Below are 19,954 nucleotides of genomic sequence, written 5' to 3' on the forward strand. Positions count from 1 at the left end.
GCCAAGGAGAAGCCTCAGGAAAAGCCAGCCCCACTGGCACCTTGACCTTAGACTTCCAGCCTCCGCCCAGAACTGTGAGAAAATAGAATTCTGTTGTTTAAGCTACTAGTCTGTGGTATTTTGTTATGGCAGACCTCACAAACTAAATACAGCCCTGCATTCCTTGGCGTGATGCACTGGGATTTAAAGTTATGGGAAACCCAGATAATGGTGAAGTTTGCTTTTGAATCCCGAGATTCTACAGTTTGTTGTAACTAATTGTATTTCAAAAGTAATGTGCACTCCTGTGCTTAGGAAGATATTATTGATCACATGATACAGAATGGAAGAAGAGATATTTATTTTAATTTCTTTTGACTTTTATGAAAAACTCAAGATTCCGAAAGATGTTTTCACTTACTAAATAGCACATTAAGAAGAATAGTTAATGCATAATAATATAGAAATACCTTTATTAAACATGCATTAATTATAAAATTTGCTTCTATTTGAAGCGACTACTGATAATGATCATAAAGATAAGTCAGGACTGACAGTGTGACATCAGTTGTTTTTTCAGCACTTATCTACCAAAATCTCTTACCTGTCAGAGTGCTTTTCCTCAATGGCAACCTGAGGAAAACAGCATTAAAGTCAACTTGCATATTCTTTTCTTTAGTAGCAAATCTAAATGATTCCAGAAATATTTATACATAATTACCTTCTTTTTTTTTAATGAAAATAGGATAATACTATACCTTTTTTTTTGCTGCTTGTTTTTTCTCTCTTCTATGTTGCTTGCATAATTTGTTATTATATGAATTTGCCATACATCTCAAACGTCTGTGTTTTTTTTGTTTTTGTTCGGTTTTTTTTGGTTTGTTTTTTAGTTGTGAGTTAAGTTTTATTTGGGGCAAAATGAGGACTGTAGCCCAGGAGACAGCATTTCAGATAGCTCTGAGAAACTGCTCAGGAGTCAAACCTCTGTTAATGGACATTTTATCCTAAAATTATATGTTTAAAAGTTGAGGAGCGGGCTTCCCTGGTGGCACAGTGGTTGAGAGTCCGCCTGCCAATGCAGGGGACACGGGTTCGTGCCCCGGTCCGGGAAGATCCCACATGCCGCAGAGCGGCTGAGCCCGTGAGCCATGGCCGCTGAGCCTGCGCATCCGGAGCCTGTGCTCCGCAACGGGAGAGGCCACAACAGTGGGAGGCCCGCGTACCGCAAAAAAAAAAAAAAAAAAAAGTTGAGCTTACTGTTTATGCTGCCTCCCAAATGAATCCTTTCTCTGAGTTCTGTATAAGTAAAATGTGGTGCTGATTATACCATAAAAATTTTCATATATATGTTTCCAGACTCTTATTTAAAAATTAATTTAACTGTTGTTAGCTTTTTCCACTATAAATATATTCAGTATGCTCAGTAATTGTATTACAGAGTGGCTTCTCTTATTAAATAAAGTTCGTGGTCAGTTGTGTAACTGCTGCTCAGCTGCCCCGTGATGCTGCCTGTGCGTACAGTTCAGTTGTCTCAGTGCTGGTGTGAGAGCGGGACAACAAAACTCAGGCTGGGCTGTTTAGTTTTGGTTTCCTGGAATGGTTTTGACAATTCTTGTCCTCATCTCTTTGACACTTTTTTGTTGTTTTTCACCAATTAATAAGCAATATTTTTCATTAAAGAGTATATTGCCGTTTATACTTACTCCAGTCTGGGTGTTTTCTTAAAGCAGTTATTAATTGGTTTGCATATTAATTGATTTGGAAGAAACCAACGGTCATACAAAATGGTGTTCTGTAAGTCTTGGGACATTTCCTTTTCGAGTCATCTTTCTTGTTATAGTGTCATTATCATGATCATTATTTGAAGAAACCATTGTTGCAGTAGCATATTACTCCTTTTGAGTATGGCCACCAACTTCTCTGGAATAGTTTGTTCTTCATCCCATTTAACATCCCAAGAGAATGCCTGCAGACATCACCAAGATCCCCTCGTAGCCTGTGGATTATTATTTTTCTACTGGGGAATGTGGAAGCCTTTAGCTAAAAATCCAGCTAAGGCCTGTTTACTTGGCAGTGCTCAGAGCACTGCCTTTCTGCTGAGGTGGGGGAGGAGAGCTGGCAGCGTGGCCCAAATGCATCCAGTGACTTTAGTTGTAGAGTATTGCCTGTACACCCTGCTTTACTCAGAAATCTCATTCTGAAAACAAAAAATCTCATTCTGGAAGATATGTATGTAGGTTAGTATCTTTTAGCTCTCTTTGCTAACTGTTTACTCTGTGCCTCATGTTTGGTATTTTGAATCTGTTTTTTGTACATTGTTATTTGATCTTCTGGCCAACTCTGTCAGATGAGAAATCTTAGGTTTGAAGTGGTTAAGTCACTTGCTCAAGTTCATATAACTATTATGGAGAGGCTGGCACTTGAACCCAGGACAGTCTGATTCACGTAACACTATGCATTTGGATCATGTTTTATATTGTACCAGGTCATTGTGCATTTATGTGCATTCATTCATACCATGAGTATTAAGCATCTGTGATGTGCTAGGCGCCGTCTGGATGCCAGAGATATTTCAGTGAATAAAACAAGCAAAATACCTACCTTTATGGAGCTAACCTTTAGTGAGAGAAGACAGACAGAAAATAAATAAGTAAATAGTGTATTGGAAGGAGGTGTTAAGTGTTATGAGAAGCACCCTGACGAAAACATAACAGTGGGGATCTGGTATCCTGGAGAGGGGACTGCATTTCTAAATGGGATACACAGGGAGCCAGGATAGGCCTTACTGAGGAGATGATAGTTGTACATGTATTTAAAGGAAGTAAGGGAATGCACCCTTCAGTATCTGGGGAAAGAATGTTCTAGATGGGGGGATAGCAGGTACAGGGGCCCTGAGGTGGGAGCCTGCCTGGGTGTTGGAGGAGTGGAGGAGGGGTCAGTGTGTGCAGAGCACAGAGAGGACAGAGTAGGGGCTGGGGGGGGGGGACGCTGGGGGGTGCCTTACAGGCTATCGTAAGAATTCAGGCTTCTACTCTGGGTAGAACCAGCCTTTTGAGCATGTAAATAAATGGAAAGTCGATACATAGATAGGAGAATGTTCTCATCTAGTCAGCATTACACTTTATTTTCTCTCTGTATAATAGAACTCAGAAGGATTCATTTGTAGAGACAGCATAAATGGTTAAGTTCCCCAACTTTTAAACCTATAAACTTAGGATAAAATCTCCATTAACAGAGGTTTGGTTAAATGACGCACAGTCACATAACAGAGGAAGCACAGTGTTGGTCTCAACTAGAGTTTTGGATTTGTCAAGTGGTTAAGGTAAGTGGAGAGAGGGGCTTGAGGGGATATAAGCAAGAGAGTGAAGATGATGACATTTAAGCTGACTGTGGCGTTTAAATTGGGTCAGGAGGCAAGCGAAGACATGGCGGGAAGGGGAGGTCATGCGAGGGAAAGTGGCAAAGTGGCAGGACCAAAGGATGCTAGGTCCTGGGTGGGTCAGAGGCTCATTGGGTCAGGGTGCCAGTGGGAGAGAGCTAGACATACAGGAGGTGGTGATTTGTCGGTGGTGTGTATGAAACTAAGGTTATGGAGGAGTTACGGTTGCTGGTAATGAGAAGGCATTTGGTAAGATCTTGGAGTGTGTGATGACGGGAGGGTGGAGGACAAGATCATTTGGAGAAAAGCGTGCAAAGAAATGAGGCCAGGATGGTGGCAGGATTATCAGCATGGGTATTGAAATCACTAGGAGTTGAGAGAGGATGTGACAGTGACATTGAGCTAGGAGCTAAAGCCATCAGCAATTCAAGGGCTGTGGCCTGAGCAACCCAAAATGGCAACAGCTGTTAACGGGGCTCATGCTTTATCTAATCTTTCCTTTCATTTCTGAATTTGTCTTTCTCTTTTCTTCCCTGAGTTCCTCTAGTTTCTGTTTCGCTGCTGCCTATTATCTGGCCATCTTGTCTATGAGCTGTTTTGTGATTTTCCTTTAAAATTGCAATTGCCTCACTGAGTTAAAACAAAAAAAAGGGTGCTATTTTGGGTTATAATTTTCACCTTATCCACTTCCGTGGCAACATTTTTTCCTGCTGCATTTTCTTTGTAGCGAGTTTTGCTGTTCTTTTCCACAGTTTTATATAATCTTTTGCATGGCTGCTCTTTCTGTTCTCTTGGTTGTTGTTCGGTGGAGTGAGCTTGCTTTTCCTGGCAGGAGACAGCTGTGAAGGGAGAGGGTGCCCAGGCTGTGCCCTCGGGCTCCTTCCTCTCTGCACTGACCTGAGGCACTGTTTCTTTCCCCCTCTGCCTCTCAGAACCTAGCCTGACGTAGGAGAGTTCCCCCTCCAGTCCAGACGTCCCCCTGTCACTCCATTGGTTCCCCAGTGCATAAGGCATCCCCTTCCTCTTAGGGAAAGGTGACACTTTCAGAGATGAGCAGCCTGGGGCCCCGAGCATGGTCCAAGCCTCTGCTCTCCACCTTGCTCAGCAGAGTGTCTGCTTCCTGTCAGCCCTGCCCCGGTCCCCCTTGGGAATCACCATCATCTCCTGGTGGCGCACACTTGCTGGTGACATTTTGGCGCTCTGCCTCCCCTATTCTCCTCTGCAGCACCCCTGTTTCCTATCCCATCCCCATGGCTTCCCACTCACGATCTGCTCTTTTCTGTTTCTTCTGGCCACATGTACATATTTTTGAGAATTCTTTTGTGGTCTTAATTTCTCTGAAAATGTAGCTTACATGGGTTTTCTTTTTTCCTGCCTCTCTGTTCTATATGGCTTGAGGAGGGAAGAAGAGGGAAGATTCAGGAAAAAACTTGTACCATGTTCCCATAGGAAGCAGAAATCCATCTGCAGTGTTTTAGCAAAAACATGTGAGCAGCAGGGCCTTGCAAATAAAACTGATTAGAGGGCTTCCCTGGTGGCGTAGTGGTTGAGAGTCCTCCTGCCGATGCGGGGGACACGGGTTCGTGCCCCGGTCTGGGAAGATCCTACATGCCGCGGAGCGGCTGGGCCCGTGAGCCATGGCCGCTAAGCCTGCACATCTGGAGCCTGTGCTCCGCAACGGGAGAGGCCACAACGGTGAGAGGCCCGCATACCGCAAAAAAAAAAAAAAAAACTGATTAGAAATTCGGACTGAGATAAACAGTTGAGGAATCACTGCCATATGAGCTGGAGGTGAACTTCCTCACATGGCTAATACTCAGGCTGCTTTTGGAGCAGACTGTCAGGCCATCCAGTGGATGACAGGAAGGAAACTCATCCAGGAGGTGAGGAGGGCCAAGGAGGGCTCAGGAAGGCTGGAGAACCGCAAGGAGTAAGGCTGCCCCGCTGGCAAATCCCCCTGTGTTAGCTGAGTACACAGATCACCTACTCAAGGGGCCACGTCCTCCTCTTGACCTCTGTTACTCCCGATTCTCGACTCTCTCTGAGCAGGTCAGCTGAGCAGGGCCACATGATGAGATGTTAGGACTGAACATCTTTGCTAAGACAGAGCTTGCAGTGTTCTGGCCATCTTAGAAATCCGAAGTACTGTTTACATACAGTTTTCAAATGGCTTGTTTTTGCACTTTGTTCATTTTTAAGAATCATGACTCTAGATTTAACTCTTTATTAGTCTACAGTAGCTTTAAAATGTCCTAAATTTCTACTTTGTTAGCCTGTGTGCCTTTCTCCCTCTAAGTATTTGGAAAGAAAACCAATGAGAAATTTAAAATTAAATGTGTTCTAAATGGGAGATTGCTTCACGGAAGCAGGACTTGCCGGCAAGTGTTGGAGTGCCAGGAAGGAGGGCACAGTAAACGAGCAGGCTTGGCCCCGAGGCGCAGGCTTCACCTGAGCTTCTCAGCTCAAGACTCATCCTTTAGAAGATCCTTCAGTTTCCTCCCCACCGTTCACATCAGTTCTTTTACCCACAGAGAAGATAAGCTCCCTATTCAGGTCACAAGACAGAGCATGAGATAGAGAGCCTATTGGAAAAAAGCCCATAATTATTTTAGTAGCTTTGTTTCAGATTCTCTAAGGAGTTTTTCTACTTAACTTGTGCTTTTTAGAATTATAATATACTTTTCTGGGACCTAGTTCACTTGATTATTTTTCTCAGAACCTTTTTGTGTTGAAACTTTGTGTTTCAACTAGCTGATATATTTTCTCATGATACATTATCCTATGCACCTTGTACTGTGTAATGAGCCCAACCTAATGATTCTAACTCTGATTATAGTAAACTTACCAGTAATAGCATCTCGTGTTCTTACAGAAATCTGTGCCATTTTGAAAATGTTTTTATATATATCATCGTCTGTAATATTTCAACCCACCCTTTAAAATAGATAGAGTGTTTGATAGGTGAGGAGTTGTCTAAAACAGAATTTGTTTTTATTAATATTTAGTTGGTTTTTTTTTCTAGTTCAGTTTCTTACTTGTGTGTATACATGTCACTGTCAGGTGGTAGCTGAGTTTGCTCCTAATTAGGGGTTATAACTGTCTTGTGTCAGTTGATATTTATCATTATCTCTACAATTCTCATAACTATATCAGAGTTTATTAAGTTTCAACACCCTCTTACAGCATGGTTCACATTAATATATATTAATAAGAATATTCTTACTGTTCATTTCTGACTTTCAGGAGAAAAACATTAAGCCACTTCACACTGTTTGCTCTCATTTATTGAACTGTTTCTGTTTCCAGTACAAGGTGCTTACATACATTGTCCTCAGTTGAAGTTCATCATAACTGAGGAAGAGATGATTCCCCCCCTGCTTGACTGGTGAGGCAGTTATAGCTTGGAAAGATGAGGTCAATTGCCCAAGGTCAGCAGCCAGCAAGAAGTGAGCTCAGATTTCCAAATCAGACTGTCTGGCTCCCAGGCTGCTTGCTGGTCAGTGTTACACTCTACTTCTTCTTCCTCAGTGTGATGTGGGTGAGACCAAGTCAGAATCTCAAAACCACTTGTCCAAGGGTTTTAATAACCATTATTTTTTTTCTACGATTGACAGTTTCAACTGTGAATTATTTTGGGTTGAGCAACAGATATTTTGTGCTAAAAGAGCAAGTAGTTGTATTCTGTTCTCCGTTGTTTGGAGACATTTCTTTGAAGGCGCACATGCCTGTTAGGGCTGGCCCAGGAAGCCCAGCCACTCTCAGTGGTCAGACATAATCCTCCCTGGTCCCCAGGGCACTCTGACAGGTGGTGACATTACACAGCCCCTGATGCCAACTGTTGCCTACCGTTGTACAGCAGAAAAAAATACCCTTTGCTATGAAGCGTTTTTTTCGTTAGATCATCCACTAGATGGCAGCAGACTCACGTGGAGCAGAATGGGTGTTTGGTACTGAAAATAATGAAGAGCCAGAAAGGGGATGGTTTGGGTTTTGTGGAAATAATAATGCACCTTTTCTGGATGTGTAGGAAATAGTGTTATCTTTACGTCATGAAAAATGTAATATATACTGTAAAGTCACCTCTGTAGAAGTAATGGTGCAAATAGTTGCAGATTGTAGATAATGCAAAAATAATTTATTCATTCTATTGTTGTAGAGGTGCATCTTGATTTAATCCTATCTCAGTTTATCAGTATCAGGTGAATTTTTCTTCAAGTAACTGTTTATGGTTATGTAAAAAATTTGTTCCTTAATTTTTATGTTTCACAGGGTTTTTTTCTTTCAAATTAGACATATGCCAATAAAAATGAATATGACTGCTTCATAAATTCACAGTATCCCAGGCAAGGTAATGAAATGAAACCCAGTAGACATGACCTGGAAGAAGCTAGGAATGATTATCAGTTTTTCCAGATCACCATCCTGTTTGTCATCTACCTAGAAACCTCTTTTTTATCTCTCTCTCTCTTTCTCTAAACTAATTTTGCTTAAACATTTTTGAACATGGTCAACTTGAGTAAGGCAAGAGATCCTCTGAACCACTATCCTAAAACTAGGAGATAGTCAAAAACTGGAGAGTAATAAAATAATAGATTGGTAACGACATAGTTACTCTACAAAAATGTTCATCCAATACAATGAAAAAGTAACGATAATTGTTTCTAAATTAATGTGAGAAGAGCAGCAATTGAAAATAATAACCCATACAAGCCAGCACCTGTGATGTACTGGTAACATCCTTTCTGAAAATTGCAGAAATCCAACCTAGTATACATGCATGTTCAGTGGAAGATTTGCAGCATTGTTCAGTTCTGTGTGAAACAGACAACATAGTGAGTACTTAGTACACTCAAGTACCATACTGAATTGAGTTTGTGACTACAAAGTTTTAGGAATTTTTACTAGTTTAGGACAAGGATCGGCCAATTTTTACTATAAAGAGCCAAATAGTAAACATTTTAGGCTTTGCTACCCACGTATGGTCTCTTGTGTATTCATTGTTGTTTTGTTTTTTGTTAACCCTTTAAAAATGTAACAACCATTCTTAGCTGGAGGGCTGTATAAAACTAGGCTGGAAGCCCCGACAGGTCATAAATGGCTGACCCTGGTGTAAGAGGGTAATATGTAAATTGATGTCTCTGGAATCTTGCCAGTTCATAAGACCTGAAGAAAGGACAGGTGTTTATTTCCTGATCAACTTCAGTAGGGCGGAAGAATCCTTGTGGTCCACTGGTAGGACTTGAAATGTACTTTGAACACTACTTGCAACACCTAAGCATCTCAGCTCAACTCCTATTAAGTTACTCCAAGTTAGCACAGACTTATTTTTCCTTTGTTTGCTTTGGCAACTATCATACACCTGGATTATGAAATGATCTTTTTAAAAGCCTTTTACTTTTAGCACTTTTAGCACACTGAAAAATACTGTTTTAGAAACTAAGAAATCTATATTCTAATCCCAGCTCTTCTACTTAAATAGCCATAGTTTCTTGGACAAATCAGTTATTCTGTTTGGTTCTCAACTTCATGTATATAATAGAATTGAACTAATGCCATATAATATTTCTCCTAAGTTTGATTCAGTAATTTCAAATTTATGTTTCCATAGGCCCTTTATCACCTGATCAGATGATACGTTTACTTGATCCTCAAGTTTAGAGCTATACAAAGTAAAGATATACAAGTAAATGAGTGTTGATGTCCAGAAACCCTTCACTGTGCCCGGTGGATAGTGGATGGCCGGACCATGTCGAATGAATGAGTAATAAAGGAGCGTACCTACCTTTCTTAGCTTTCTTCTTATATATGCCTTGTGTTTTAGAAATACATATGACTTCTTATATAGGATTCAGTCTTTCTAATGGTCTTGTGTTGTTCAGTTTAAAAAATACTCATTGAGTGTGAACAATATGGTGGGTTCTAGAGATACAGTAATGAACAATGGATACCTCGTTCTTGCCTTTAAGGAGTTTACCCTTGTGGTTGGGGGAACCAGTCGGTAATCTGATCATTTCAAGTTATGTCTAAGTATGGTATTAGAGGTTTGAATCTCCAAAACAAAGTGTCTAGTGTCTTACTTCAAAAACAATACAAGTGCCACCTCTGTTAAGGCTTTTTGGATTGTCCTTCAATTGAATGCCTATATTATAGGTCCTCGTTTGAAACATTATTATAACATTTATATAATGTACCTTTTTTTCTCCTTTTCTAGATTACATGCTGCCTGAGTGTAAGGGGCCTTGTCTTACATTTGTATTCATGAAAAGCATCTAGCAGTCATTAATTTAATGCACTCTGTTAGGCAAAGCATAATGGTTGCGTTTCTAAGAAAGTTCAATTTATGAGATACTGTGTTATTAAAATTATGGTTTCAGAGTGAGAAGAAGGTTGTCAGCTAAAGCATTTGACTTGTAAAGAACTTCAATATTTATGAAACCTAAATAGCACTAAGTAAATCTAGCTTGTGATTTCAAGTAGCTTGTTTTATGAGTCTGGCCTTTCTTTTTGTGATTGTTGCTAGGACTCTGACTGTTAATCACCTGCGTTACTCATAATGGAGGTAAGCAAAGCCCAAAGACTCTTAGACTAGTTTAACAACCAGTTTTTTCCCCTACGACTGGTTCTGTAATGATGCTTCCCAGTGGTCATGGTATTATAAACCAAAAAGAGCCAATGTAATAAGAATTTGGGGTATCAGATGACCAAAAATAAATGTCCATTATAGTTCATACCTTTTGTTTCCGATAATGAACGTATTTCCCTTTTTGCATACTTAAGCTTGAAAAAATTAAAAAGCCCCTGTCTAACATGGTACCGCTTTCACTCATACAACCTGAACTCCTCTCCCATCTCTACAGATAGGTAGGACCAAGGCCTGTTTATTTCCTGCATCCAGTGCCAGGTCTAGTGGGTGATTTCCAGTCCATTCCTCCTCTGCTTCTACCAGATGGAGGTGTGATTATATTCCTTATTTGGATATTGTCTGTAAATCACCTCAAGGGATGGAAGAAAATTTGCAAGTGAGTAATTAGGTGTAAATGTGAACTATTTCCCTTCACTTTTGCCCCTTAGTTCCTAAATCTGAGTGTTCTTTCTGGCTGTGGGTGAAGCAGCACCAGGGAGTGGTGGTTCTTTGAGAGCGTAAAGATCCCATGGGGCTGCAGTTCACCTTCCCAAGACACTCTCTCAGATGACACCGTAATTGGGTCTTCAAAAGGCCATTAAAAATTCTAGAAGTCCAGCAGCTTCCAGATAATGGGAGACCAAGGAATCCCATTGTCCTTGGAAGTTCTGTTAATTTTTTTTTCTCTGTAAATTGAATATCTTGATCAAAAGCACCGGTGTGTAGAATACCGTGATTGTGACTAATATATGGATTAGGAAGCTGGTAGAATCATGGGGGGGAGGGCAGTAGAAGAAGCATAACAAAATCCACAGTACTGCGGTTTCAGTGAGTATAAAATTCCGCCTCCACCACGAAGGAAGGAGTGTCATCATCTTGCCACTGGGTGACTGGCTCATAGCCCCATAGATGGCGCCACATCACTTATTTACTTTTGACACTATTGCTGCAAATCGGTACATGGCATTTCCAGTAATCATGTTAATCTGAGAAAGGGGAAGTCCAGTTGGTGAGCCTACAAGTGGTTTTTATTCTTAAACCATTGCTGGTTGATTAGTCCAGTGAACAAGTGCTGTAGAAGTTGGGGTGAGGGGCAGACTGGTTAACATACATAGAACAAAATCTAGAAAGAGATAAACTAACAAGATAACATAACACCTAATACATAGCAGGCAGCTCAGGTCACTGGGTCACCTAGTATACCACTGTTTACTTTTTATCCAGGGCTTAGTAGCAAAACTAGAACTGTTCCTCAAAAGATAACATTGGTTTGCCAAAGAGAGCATGATTTTGCTCCAAGATTCTAAGGGACTCCTGTGGGTTTTTTTCTTCCTAGTGGGACTTGCCACTAGTGTTATACAGAACTCTGAAATTGCACAGGCGCTTGAGTTACCATTGGATCAACTGGGTCATTAAAGCCCAGTTGTAGAGCTGCTTGTACCAACACTTGAACTAGCTGGATAGCCTTTTCTTTTGCGGAGCTGAAGCCAGAGCTGGCAACGTTTGGGGGCATTCAGTAAAATGGGTTGGAGCCACATAAAAAGTCTCACTAGGCACTGTTTCCCTATTTGTATTTGAGACTGCAAAGAAAAGCAATTTGTCGTTTACTTTGCAGGAGTATGTCAGTGATCCATACAGATTAATGGACCAAGATTCTTCACCAAAGAAACAGGGTCCTGTATTTTCACGGAATTTATCTTCTATCTACTGGCATACTTCCATCCTTCCAAGGCATCGAAGAGTGCATGTTGCTTCTTGCCTTTCAGATCCTAAAAGCACATGTAAGCAGTGTGTTGGACTAGTGTAGTGTCCCATTGGAGGAGAGGATCAACAACCTTGACAACTAACTTGTAATACAGAGATAAAGAGTATATATAACCCTAAGATAAGACTGTGAAGGCTCTACGCCATCCCATCCAGTTGAAAACAAACTCCTTCTCGTGTTTTCTATTTTTTAGGGTAGAGCAAAAAGTATTTACCATATCAGCAGGTTTATACAAGGTGCCAGAGATTGTGACGATCTGTTCTAGTAAATAGATCACATTTTAAGGAGCACTGCAGTTGGAGTCTCCATTTGAATAAGCTTCTGGTAGCCATCATAACTCTTTGCCTTCTGCATCCTCCAGACAGGCCAGTTAAATGGGAAGAGGGGAATAGGGGAGACTTCACCCTGCTCAGCTTGTCAGGTCTTGGAGGCCTTTCTGAGCAGTACACAAGAATAGGTGTTGCTCCTGGTTTTCTGTTTTGTTGGAGTATTGCGCCCTCAGGGGCTCCCGGTTATCTCTTCCTTTGCATATAAGCCCTTACTCAGGGAGAAAGGGTGAAAACGGGTTGCTGAGTGTATCTGTTTACAAAAACTAGGGAAATAACCACGTGGTAGATTTAGGCTCCTTCCCACTGGGCCTATCAGAAGCATGTCTACTTAAATTTTTCAAGGGCGGAACAGTTTTATATAGCGTTCATACATTAAAGTTATTTATCCTTTCCAGGATTGATATTCTTTTCAATCTTTCTTTTGCTATTCATGTTTTCAGTGAATATTATCAATTTTTAAAGTTCCTGTTCCTGGCTGATTTTTGTACTGGCTTGTCTGACCTTTTCTCAGTTATTTCTGATTCTTTCTACATGATGGACATTGCTCCTTCCTATGTCTTTACCTTTTTCAAGGCTTTTGATTGTAATTATATTATCATCTGCTTATTTTTCTTGATTTTTACCAATCTGATATGTGTTGATTATCAATGAAGTTTAATTTCTCATATTTTTTTTGCTTGTTATAATTTTAAGATGATACCTTTTACCCATTTTTCATTGAGCTATTTTTATATTTCCAGTTTATAGGATTCTTTTCTATATTAGGGATATTAACCCCTTTACTCATTATATGCTGCAGGTATTTTCTCCCGTGTACGTACACACACACACACACACACACACACACACACGTTACTTTTATTTATTTGTAATGTAGATACATATTTTTCATATAGTGTTTTAAAATTTTGTGTATGTTTTGCCAGTTTGACATATTTTCCTTCATGGTTTTTAGTTTTATATCATACTTGGATAATATTTTATACCTCATGCCAAGATCATAAATAAGATTGTGTAATAAATACATTTTTATAGTTTTATGTAGCAGTTTAATAGTTTCTTATATTAATAATTTATTACAGATTTATTTTACTTCATGAGGTAAGCTAGAGTTCTCTGTTTTAACCCCCAAGTGGTTAGTCAGTTTTCCTGGTGTCATTTATTGAGCAATCTATTTTTTTTTTCCACTTATTGTGACCTTTTTTAAAAGACAAGAGCCCTCTAGATATGTGATAAATGTCTGCATCACTTTGTCTTATCAACATACTTTTTTTGAAAATAAAAGCTTTAAACCCCTATAAGGTAGCCCAAGAAAATCTGCTGAGGTTAAGAAGGAAATATGTAACTAATTGGAAGCCGCCATATGTTATAAAACAGCAAACAAAATTCCTCCACCTCACAAAAGAAAGATCTGTTACCGAAAAGAACTGCAAAAAGAAATTCCTTTGTAAGTAGCTGAATGGTTAACAGTTGCTATATGATTCCTCTGCAGTATTTATATTTTTCATCTTTGACTTGAAACCAATATTTATTACATCATCCTCAGTGAAAAAAAGTTATCCTGTGTTTCGGAATACAGTAATTCCTTTGATCCCATAAATATCAATAAATAGTGACTATTTAAAAGCATTTAAGCTATATAAATAAATGATTATTTTAAATGAAAAGAATGGGTGGGTTGAATCATTTTTCTCTAGTTCTTGGAAGTGTGAAAGTTTCTTACTTTGAGATGGATTTTCAACTTGTTTCTACTTGACATTTTATTTGTGTACATAAATGCGTAAAACTAGGACCTCCCCTTTTGTAAAGAGCCCCTTTTTTTATTACAGTGGTCATAGACTTCTGAGTGGTGAACTTAGCATAAAATATTTAAAACCTACAGAAGAGTAAAAGTATAGTACAGTGAATTTTTTATATACCCTTTACCTGGGTTCACCAGTTGCTGACATTTTTCAACTTTTGTTTCGTCTCTCTCTCTCCAGATTCAAATTCAAGTTTCTCCAGTTGTCTCCACAACTTTTTTATAGTTTTTGTGGGTTTGTCTTTTTTTTTTTTTCCTGATTCAGAATCCAGTCAAAAATCATACACTGGGTGTTTTAGTATTTTGTGTATTTTAGTTCTTTAATTTAGAAAGCTTTCCTGCTTTCATACTTTTTTTCTTTTGTTGACCTTGACATTTTAAAAAGTACAGGCCAGTTGTTTTGTAGATTAGCCCATAATTTAAATTGGTCTGATTTCTTTCTCATGATTAGATTTGGGTTAAATATTTTGGCAAGAAAAATACATAGGTCATATTGTGACTTTCGTGTTGCATTATGTCAGGAGGCTCATAATGCTAGTTTGTACCATTGGTGGTCCTAAATTTGATCATTTGTTTTATAAGCAACAGATTTATCTTCGATAAAGTTAACTCAAAGTAGTGACATCTGTGTGATGATAATTTGAGGTCATGTGAGTATCCCCATGGTTTTAGTAGCATCCTTTGATCTTTGCTTGAATCACTTACTACATAGTTGAAAACTAATTTTTCTAATTTTGTTATTCCTTCTTCATTTATTAGCTATAATTCATTCACTTTATATCCCAGTGAATTATGTAATTGTAACAATTATTTTCCTTACAATTTTTATGCCAGTAGAGTTACGTGAAAGTCCATGTGCCATTGTACTAAATGTTCTGATGGAATAGGGAAGACGATAATATTTTTGGCTCATAATTGCCGTTTCACATGGTAAGGTCCCCACACAATACTCTTGAAAATAAATCCATTGTCTCTAATCTTGAGTTTTAATTAATTTAATTAATCTTGAAAATTAGTCCATTGTCACTAATTAGATTTGAATAAACCATTTCTTTTTTGTTTCTCAACTAATACTTCTTATATTTATCTCTTCGTTTTTCTGTCTTTTTCTAACTGTCCTATTGTTTGTATTAATTTCTGTTGCCCTAACATTTGTAACAATTACACATTTATTTTCTATCATAATAGCTGCAGAAATACAGAGGACTCTGAATCAACTTGGAACACCTCAAGATTCACCTGAATTGAGGCAGCAGCTGTAAGTATTAATTAAACAAGAAAAAGGAAATGGGAAAAACCACCTATCGTCATGTTCCTTTGATAGTGTGTAGTGTTATGTTTATTGGAGAAAACAATGGAAAATTAATAAGGTTTTTCTGCTGCCTCATTTGTACTAAGCTTTTGTGTAGGTTGTTTCCTGTCCAGAGTGGGCAGATGTTTTTCTTTATTTTAAAGATCTGGCTTACTCTATCAAAGCAGAACTTCTTTGGTTAGCTTTTTTATACCTTTTAATAGGTTGTTTTTGATGGCTTTGAAAAACGGTACTCTGAGCTTCTCTACTTGTGTGATTCACTTCCCATAGCTAACAATGCATATGATGATTTTTATTTCACTTAGATTCAATGCATATCCAATATGAACTATGCCCCTAAAAGTTTATATTTACATATTTGAATTTCAGAAAGCATTAGCCTCTGTTTAAAAAAAAAAAGTTGTAATGAAGTTATCTAGTACATATTTGAATAAATTAACATGCTATTAGAAAAACAGCAATAATACTTCATGGGTTACAGATTTTACAGAGTGTTTTTACACATTTTCTCATCTGAACCTTACAAAATTGGAGTGAGCTAGATAGATTAAAAGAACTATTTCCATTTTGCTTATAAGGAAAACATGTCTGTTTGGGGTTTGATGATTTGCCCAACATTATTCTGAACCTGAATCTTAAATCTTAGTTCAGCACTGTTAACAGCTACAAATTTCAAGTAATATATATGTAATAAGTGATATGCCAAACATTAGCTGCAGAAGGAAAAATTGCAACGGAGAAATTAAGAGATAGGTAATAGTAATTCATATTTTTATGAAGTACAATTTGAGGAATTTGCAGTTGTTTCTAATTTGTATTGCATTTTTCTGCAGTGGGTAGATATCAAGGAGCTAAACATGCCCCAAATCTAAATAATAAACCATCATTTATTAAAATAAAGTAAAATGGAATAGAAACCATAATTCTTAATAGTTAATAATATTTTGCTAAGGTTAATAGTGGAGATTCTGAATATGTAGATATCATTAAAGTCTTCTTTTAGAATTTTAATTATATTACTTTTTCTAAAGATTTTTAAAAGGCATATTAAAGATAGGGCACTTGGTAAGTATATAAAAGTAGAGTATAATTCTTCCTTATCAGTCAAATACAGATATCTGTACTAAAACATATTTTTACATAGTATCATTATTTTAAAGGATCCTAAGTGTGACCAATACATGTTTAAAATGAGAGATAATATATATGAGAAGTACTGATGTTGTACTTGTAAAGCATCACATTAATACAGGCTTTTTTTTAGTGCTAATTTCTTTAGTTAGAGATCTTAGTTTTTACTTCATAAGCTAGCTAGCAAGATAGATATAAATAGCTATATAATTTACCTCTTTTACTCTGTTCTGTTCTTTTTACAGAGGAGTGCTATTGTTTTTTCCACAGCAAACTTAAATAATAGTAAATTCGTATTATTACTCGTCTCTGCTTTTTTTTTTTTTTTTTTAAGTATAGGATATAAATGTTCAGGTAGAGAAATATGAGAGGCTGGCTGTACCCTGAGACCTGGGAACTGGGCAGAGTTAAAGACAACAAATCTTTACTTATTCAACTGACCTCCCAATTGTGGGATGCACATCAAAGGCTCCCACAGCCACCAAATCTCAAACATCATACACCTTACAATCTCCTGTTGGCTTTTGTCATCTTCCTTTCTAAATGGCTGCTGATTTATTTCTCAGAGCTTGGTTACTCCATGTGTGAGTAAAGAACCTTCCACATAGTATTTGTTCAATATTTATGAAAGAATAGAACCTGAAAATTTTGTTTTCATAGAGAAAATTTGGAGCCAGTCTATAAAAAAGTGATTTTTCTAAAACTATTCATCAGGGTTGAATCAAGTGGCAGAGTTATAGCTTAAAGAAATGTGTTTGTTCTATTGCTATAATGTGTGTTTTCTCATTTTAGGCAACAGAAGCAGCAATATACGAACCAACTTGCCAAAGAAACAGATAAGTACATTAAAGAGTTTGGATCTCTGCCCACCACCCCCAGTGACCAGGTATGAAGCTTTAAGACACACTGTTGATGTATTGAATGTGAAAGAAATCAAATGTATTGTAGGATTTTTGAACTGTTGTGCTAGAAAGGAAATTAGGGGGGAAAAATCAATTTGAGATTAGTTCACAGAACACAAAACTATATTTAATTGCCCAGGTAGTATCCTTTGGTTCAATAAAGCAAAAATTATTTCCATGCACTTGCCCTGACCCATAATTAAGTAAGTGCTCAGAAAATGCTTCCTGAGTAATTGTTTCCTGGCCTTCCAGGACTGACTTCATATAACATACACGCTCATTCAAGATGTGAGGTTTCCTAGGGGCACATGTATTTATTACCCTGCTTATTACTTTGTGGAAGTTATTACTTAGGTGAGTCAAAGGTTTTATTTTCATTTAAAAAAAATACTTTAACATAAAATCATGGCCCAGTTTTTAGGATTAGAACTTGAGGTGAGAAATCCAACATTATGGGCCTTTTGCCTCAAGGTAAAATAAGCACAGTATTTGAACATACTGTCAAATTATTCAAAATGTTATTGAGTTAATCAGTAAGGCCCTGTAATAGGAGAGTGAGTGAAATTTTCAGAATTAAATAAAGAGCAGCAAAACAGCTTTTGCAAATTCTATAGAGCTTCACAGCTTGATTCTGGTAGGTTTCTTTCCCCCCCCGGCTTTCCTCTAGCGTCAAAGGAAAATACAGAAGGATCGCTTAGTGGCGGAATTCACCACATCACTGACAAACTTTCAGAAGGCGCAGAGACAGGCTGCTGAGAGAGAGAAAGAGTTTGTCGCTCGAGTAAGAGCCAGTTCCAGAGTGTCTGTAAGTATTTAAATCAGCACTGTAAAAAGAACGTGGTACCCTCCAAGGGCCCCGTGAAGAGCTATACGGCATGTTTCTTGAGTCGTAAAGACCTGTGAATATCTTGGAAATCGGTATTTGAATACTTATTTTCAGGTGTTTCTAATCAGTTTTTAAGAAGGATGATCATTATGTATTATTGTGGTTATTCTGTCAATGTTGTGGAACAAAAGATTATGTAAAAATATAGAAACGTTTTGTCAGAAAAGATTAGAGTCAAATCCTAACTTGAGCCTGAGGCTGTTACTTTGTATTCGTGCTGGAGTAGAGAGCACTTTAATCCTGCATTATATGAAGATGATGTAAATGAACAGTGAATATATTGTATGAATATTTAAAACGAATGTACACCTGGAGAAAATAAAGGATAAGTTAGAGTGGAATCTTGACTTAATCTAATTTTAAATCTCCCTAGAAACTATCACAGGTTGTTTCGTTGTTCCTTAACATAGAGGTTCCAAGACTACATTATGTTTTAATCAAATAATATTTGTTATTTGGCCCTTGAGAATATTTAATGAATTCCTTCTTTGTCAGCTTAGGATATAATTTTTTTTATTACTTGAAGTAATTGACCTAAAATACTAGAACAAGAACTTTTCTCTCTCTTTTCTTACACCTGCACTCCAGTGTGTACATAAATCAGTTTAGATTATTATGAAGTAAAATGTGAGTGTTGTGTGTTTTTCCTTTGCATCTTCTCAATCCATTCTGTTACTAAATTATTCAGGGTGGTTTTCCTGAGGAGAGCTCAAAAGAAAGGAATCTTGTGTCCTGGGAAAGGTAAGAAGTATAAAACATTATACAGATCAAAAGATAATTCTTCAAATACGTTTTTTACATCACAGTCCCTGGGCAGAATTAAAGCTTTCAGTATATATCATGACTATCCTAAGTTATTTGTAAATAGAAAACAATAAGTTTGAAAATTTTTCAAAGTCATTATTTATTATAAAATATATAAAAATATTCCAGTATAGCAATAATACTCTTTAATTATCCAAATAAATATTATTGACTTAATTATTATTTGATATAGATTATTCCCATAGGTGAAGTTTAAATCAACCAAGAAGAAGTACTCACTTGCCAAATATAATAGTTTCCAATAATTAAATAATAATAACATCATTGAAATGAAACATGAATAAAATTTGGTTAACATTTCTGTTATATTTTTAGAATTTAAGTGAGCAGTTCTATGACTTTGAAGAAAAAATATTCTATTCAATAAGTATTTCTTAAATAAAAAGGAAGCCTCATTGTTTTCATACCGGTTTTTCTTTTTTACATATTCTTTTCTTTTTAATAGCCAAACTCAGCCTCAGGTGCAGGTGCAGGATGAAGAAATTACAGAGGATGACCTCCGCCTTATTCAGGAGAGAGAGTCTTCTATTAGGCAACTCGAAGTAAGCTTTACATTGCAGAATTGGATTGCTGTTCTGTTCTTAGTGAGTTTGTCCTCAAGATGCTTAGATGATGCTGGGAGAGAGGTCAAGAAAGAAAACTAAATAGATGTATCAATTTGATGGCATATTTCATATAAATTAGAGTCATTCTGTTAAAATAAAGTAATTTCTTTAGAATTTGTGCAAGGATGAGAAAATATACTTCCCTCTACTCCAACTTTTTTTTTTTTTTTAATTCTGTTAAGTCATCTCAAGCCACCTGAGCATTGAGAAAATTATCAGTCTAGAGATAAAGGTCTGTTCAGAGAGTCTAGAAAGCTTCCATGGCACATGATACACATCACACCTGCATGAATAAGACTTTTCCAAGGGCTTTAAAAGTGTTTTATTTCTCTTTAGTGTGTGTAGGATATCAAAGAGGTCTAAAAGGTTTAGTAGCCTTAGTTCTTAGGGAACCTACCTGTTCCCTAGGAAGTGGGCT

At 37.5% G+C, this 19,954-nt stretch overlaps 1 protein-coding gene across 3 annotated transcripts in view; it reads left to right on the top strand.

The window, feature by feature from the left end:
- STX7 (syntaxin 7) overlaps positions 1 to 19,954 on the top strand; it is a 52,593-nt gene that overhangs the window by 18,236 nt on the left and 14,403 nt on the right. For all 3 annotated transcript variants that reach the window (XM_027086197.1, XM_027086208.1, XM_027086201.1), the window contains exons 3-7: positions 15,064 to 15,133; positions 17,111 to 17,204; positions 17,888 to 18,025; positions 18,795 to 18,847; positions 19,377 to 19,473. In XM_027086197.1, the coding sequence (XP_026941998.1) occupies positions 15,064 to 15,133; positions 17,111 to 17,204; positions 17,888 to 18,025; positions 18,795 to 18,847; positions 19,377 to 19,473 (452 nt within the window). The remainder of the gene's footprint in view (positions 1 to 15,063; positions 15,134 to 17,110; positions 17,205 to 17,887; positions 18,026 to 18,794; positions 18,848 to 19,376; positions 19,474 to 19,954) is intronic.

The sequence above is a fragment of the Aethalodelphis obliquidens genome, unplaced genomic scaffold (genome assembly GCF_003676395.1).
Source record: "Aethalodelphis obliquidens isolate GAN/ISIS:26980383/991018 unplaced genomic scaffold, ASM367639v1 scaffold3, whole genome shotgun sequence".
Lineage (NCBI taxonomy): Eukaryota > Metazoa > Chordata > Mammalia > Artiodactyla > Delphinidae > Aethalodelphis > Aethalodelphis obliquidens.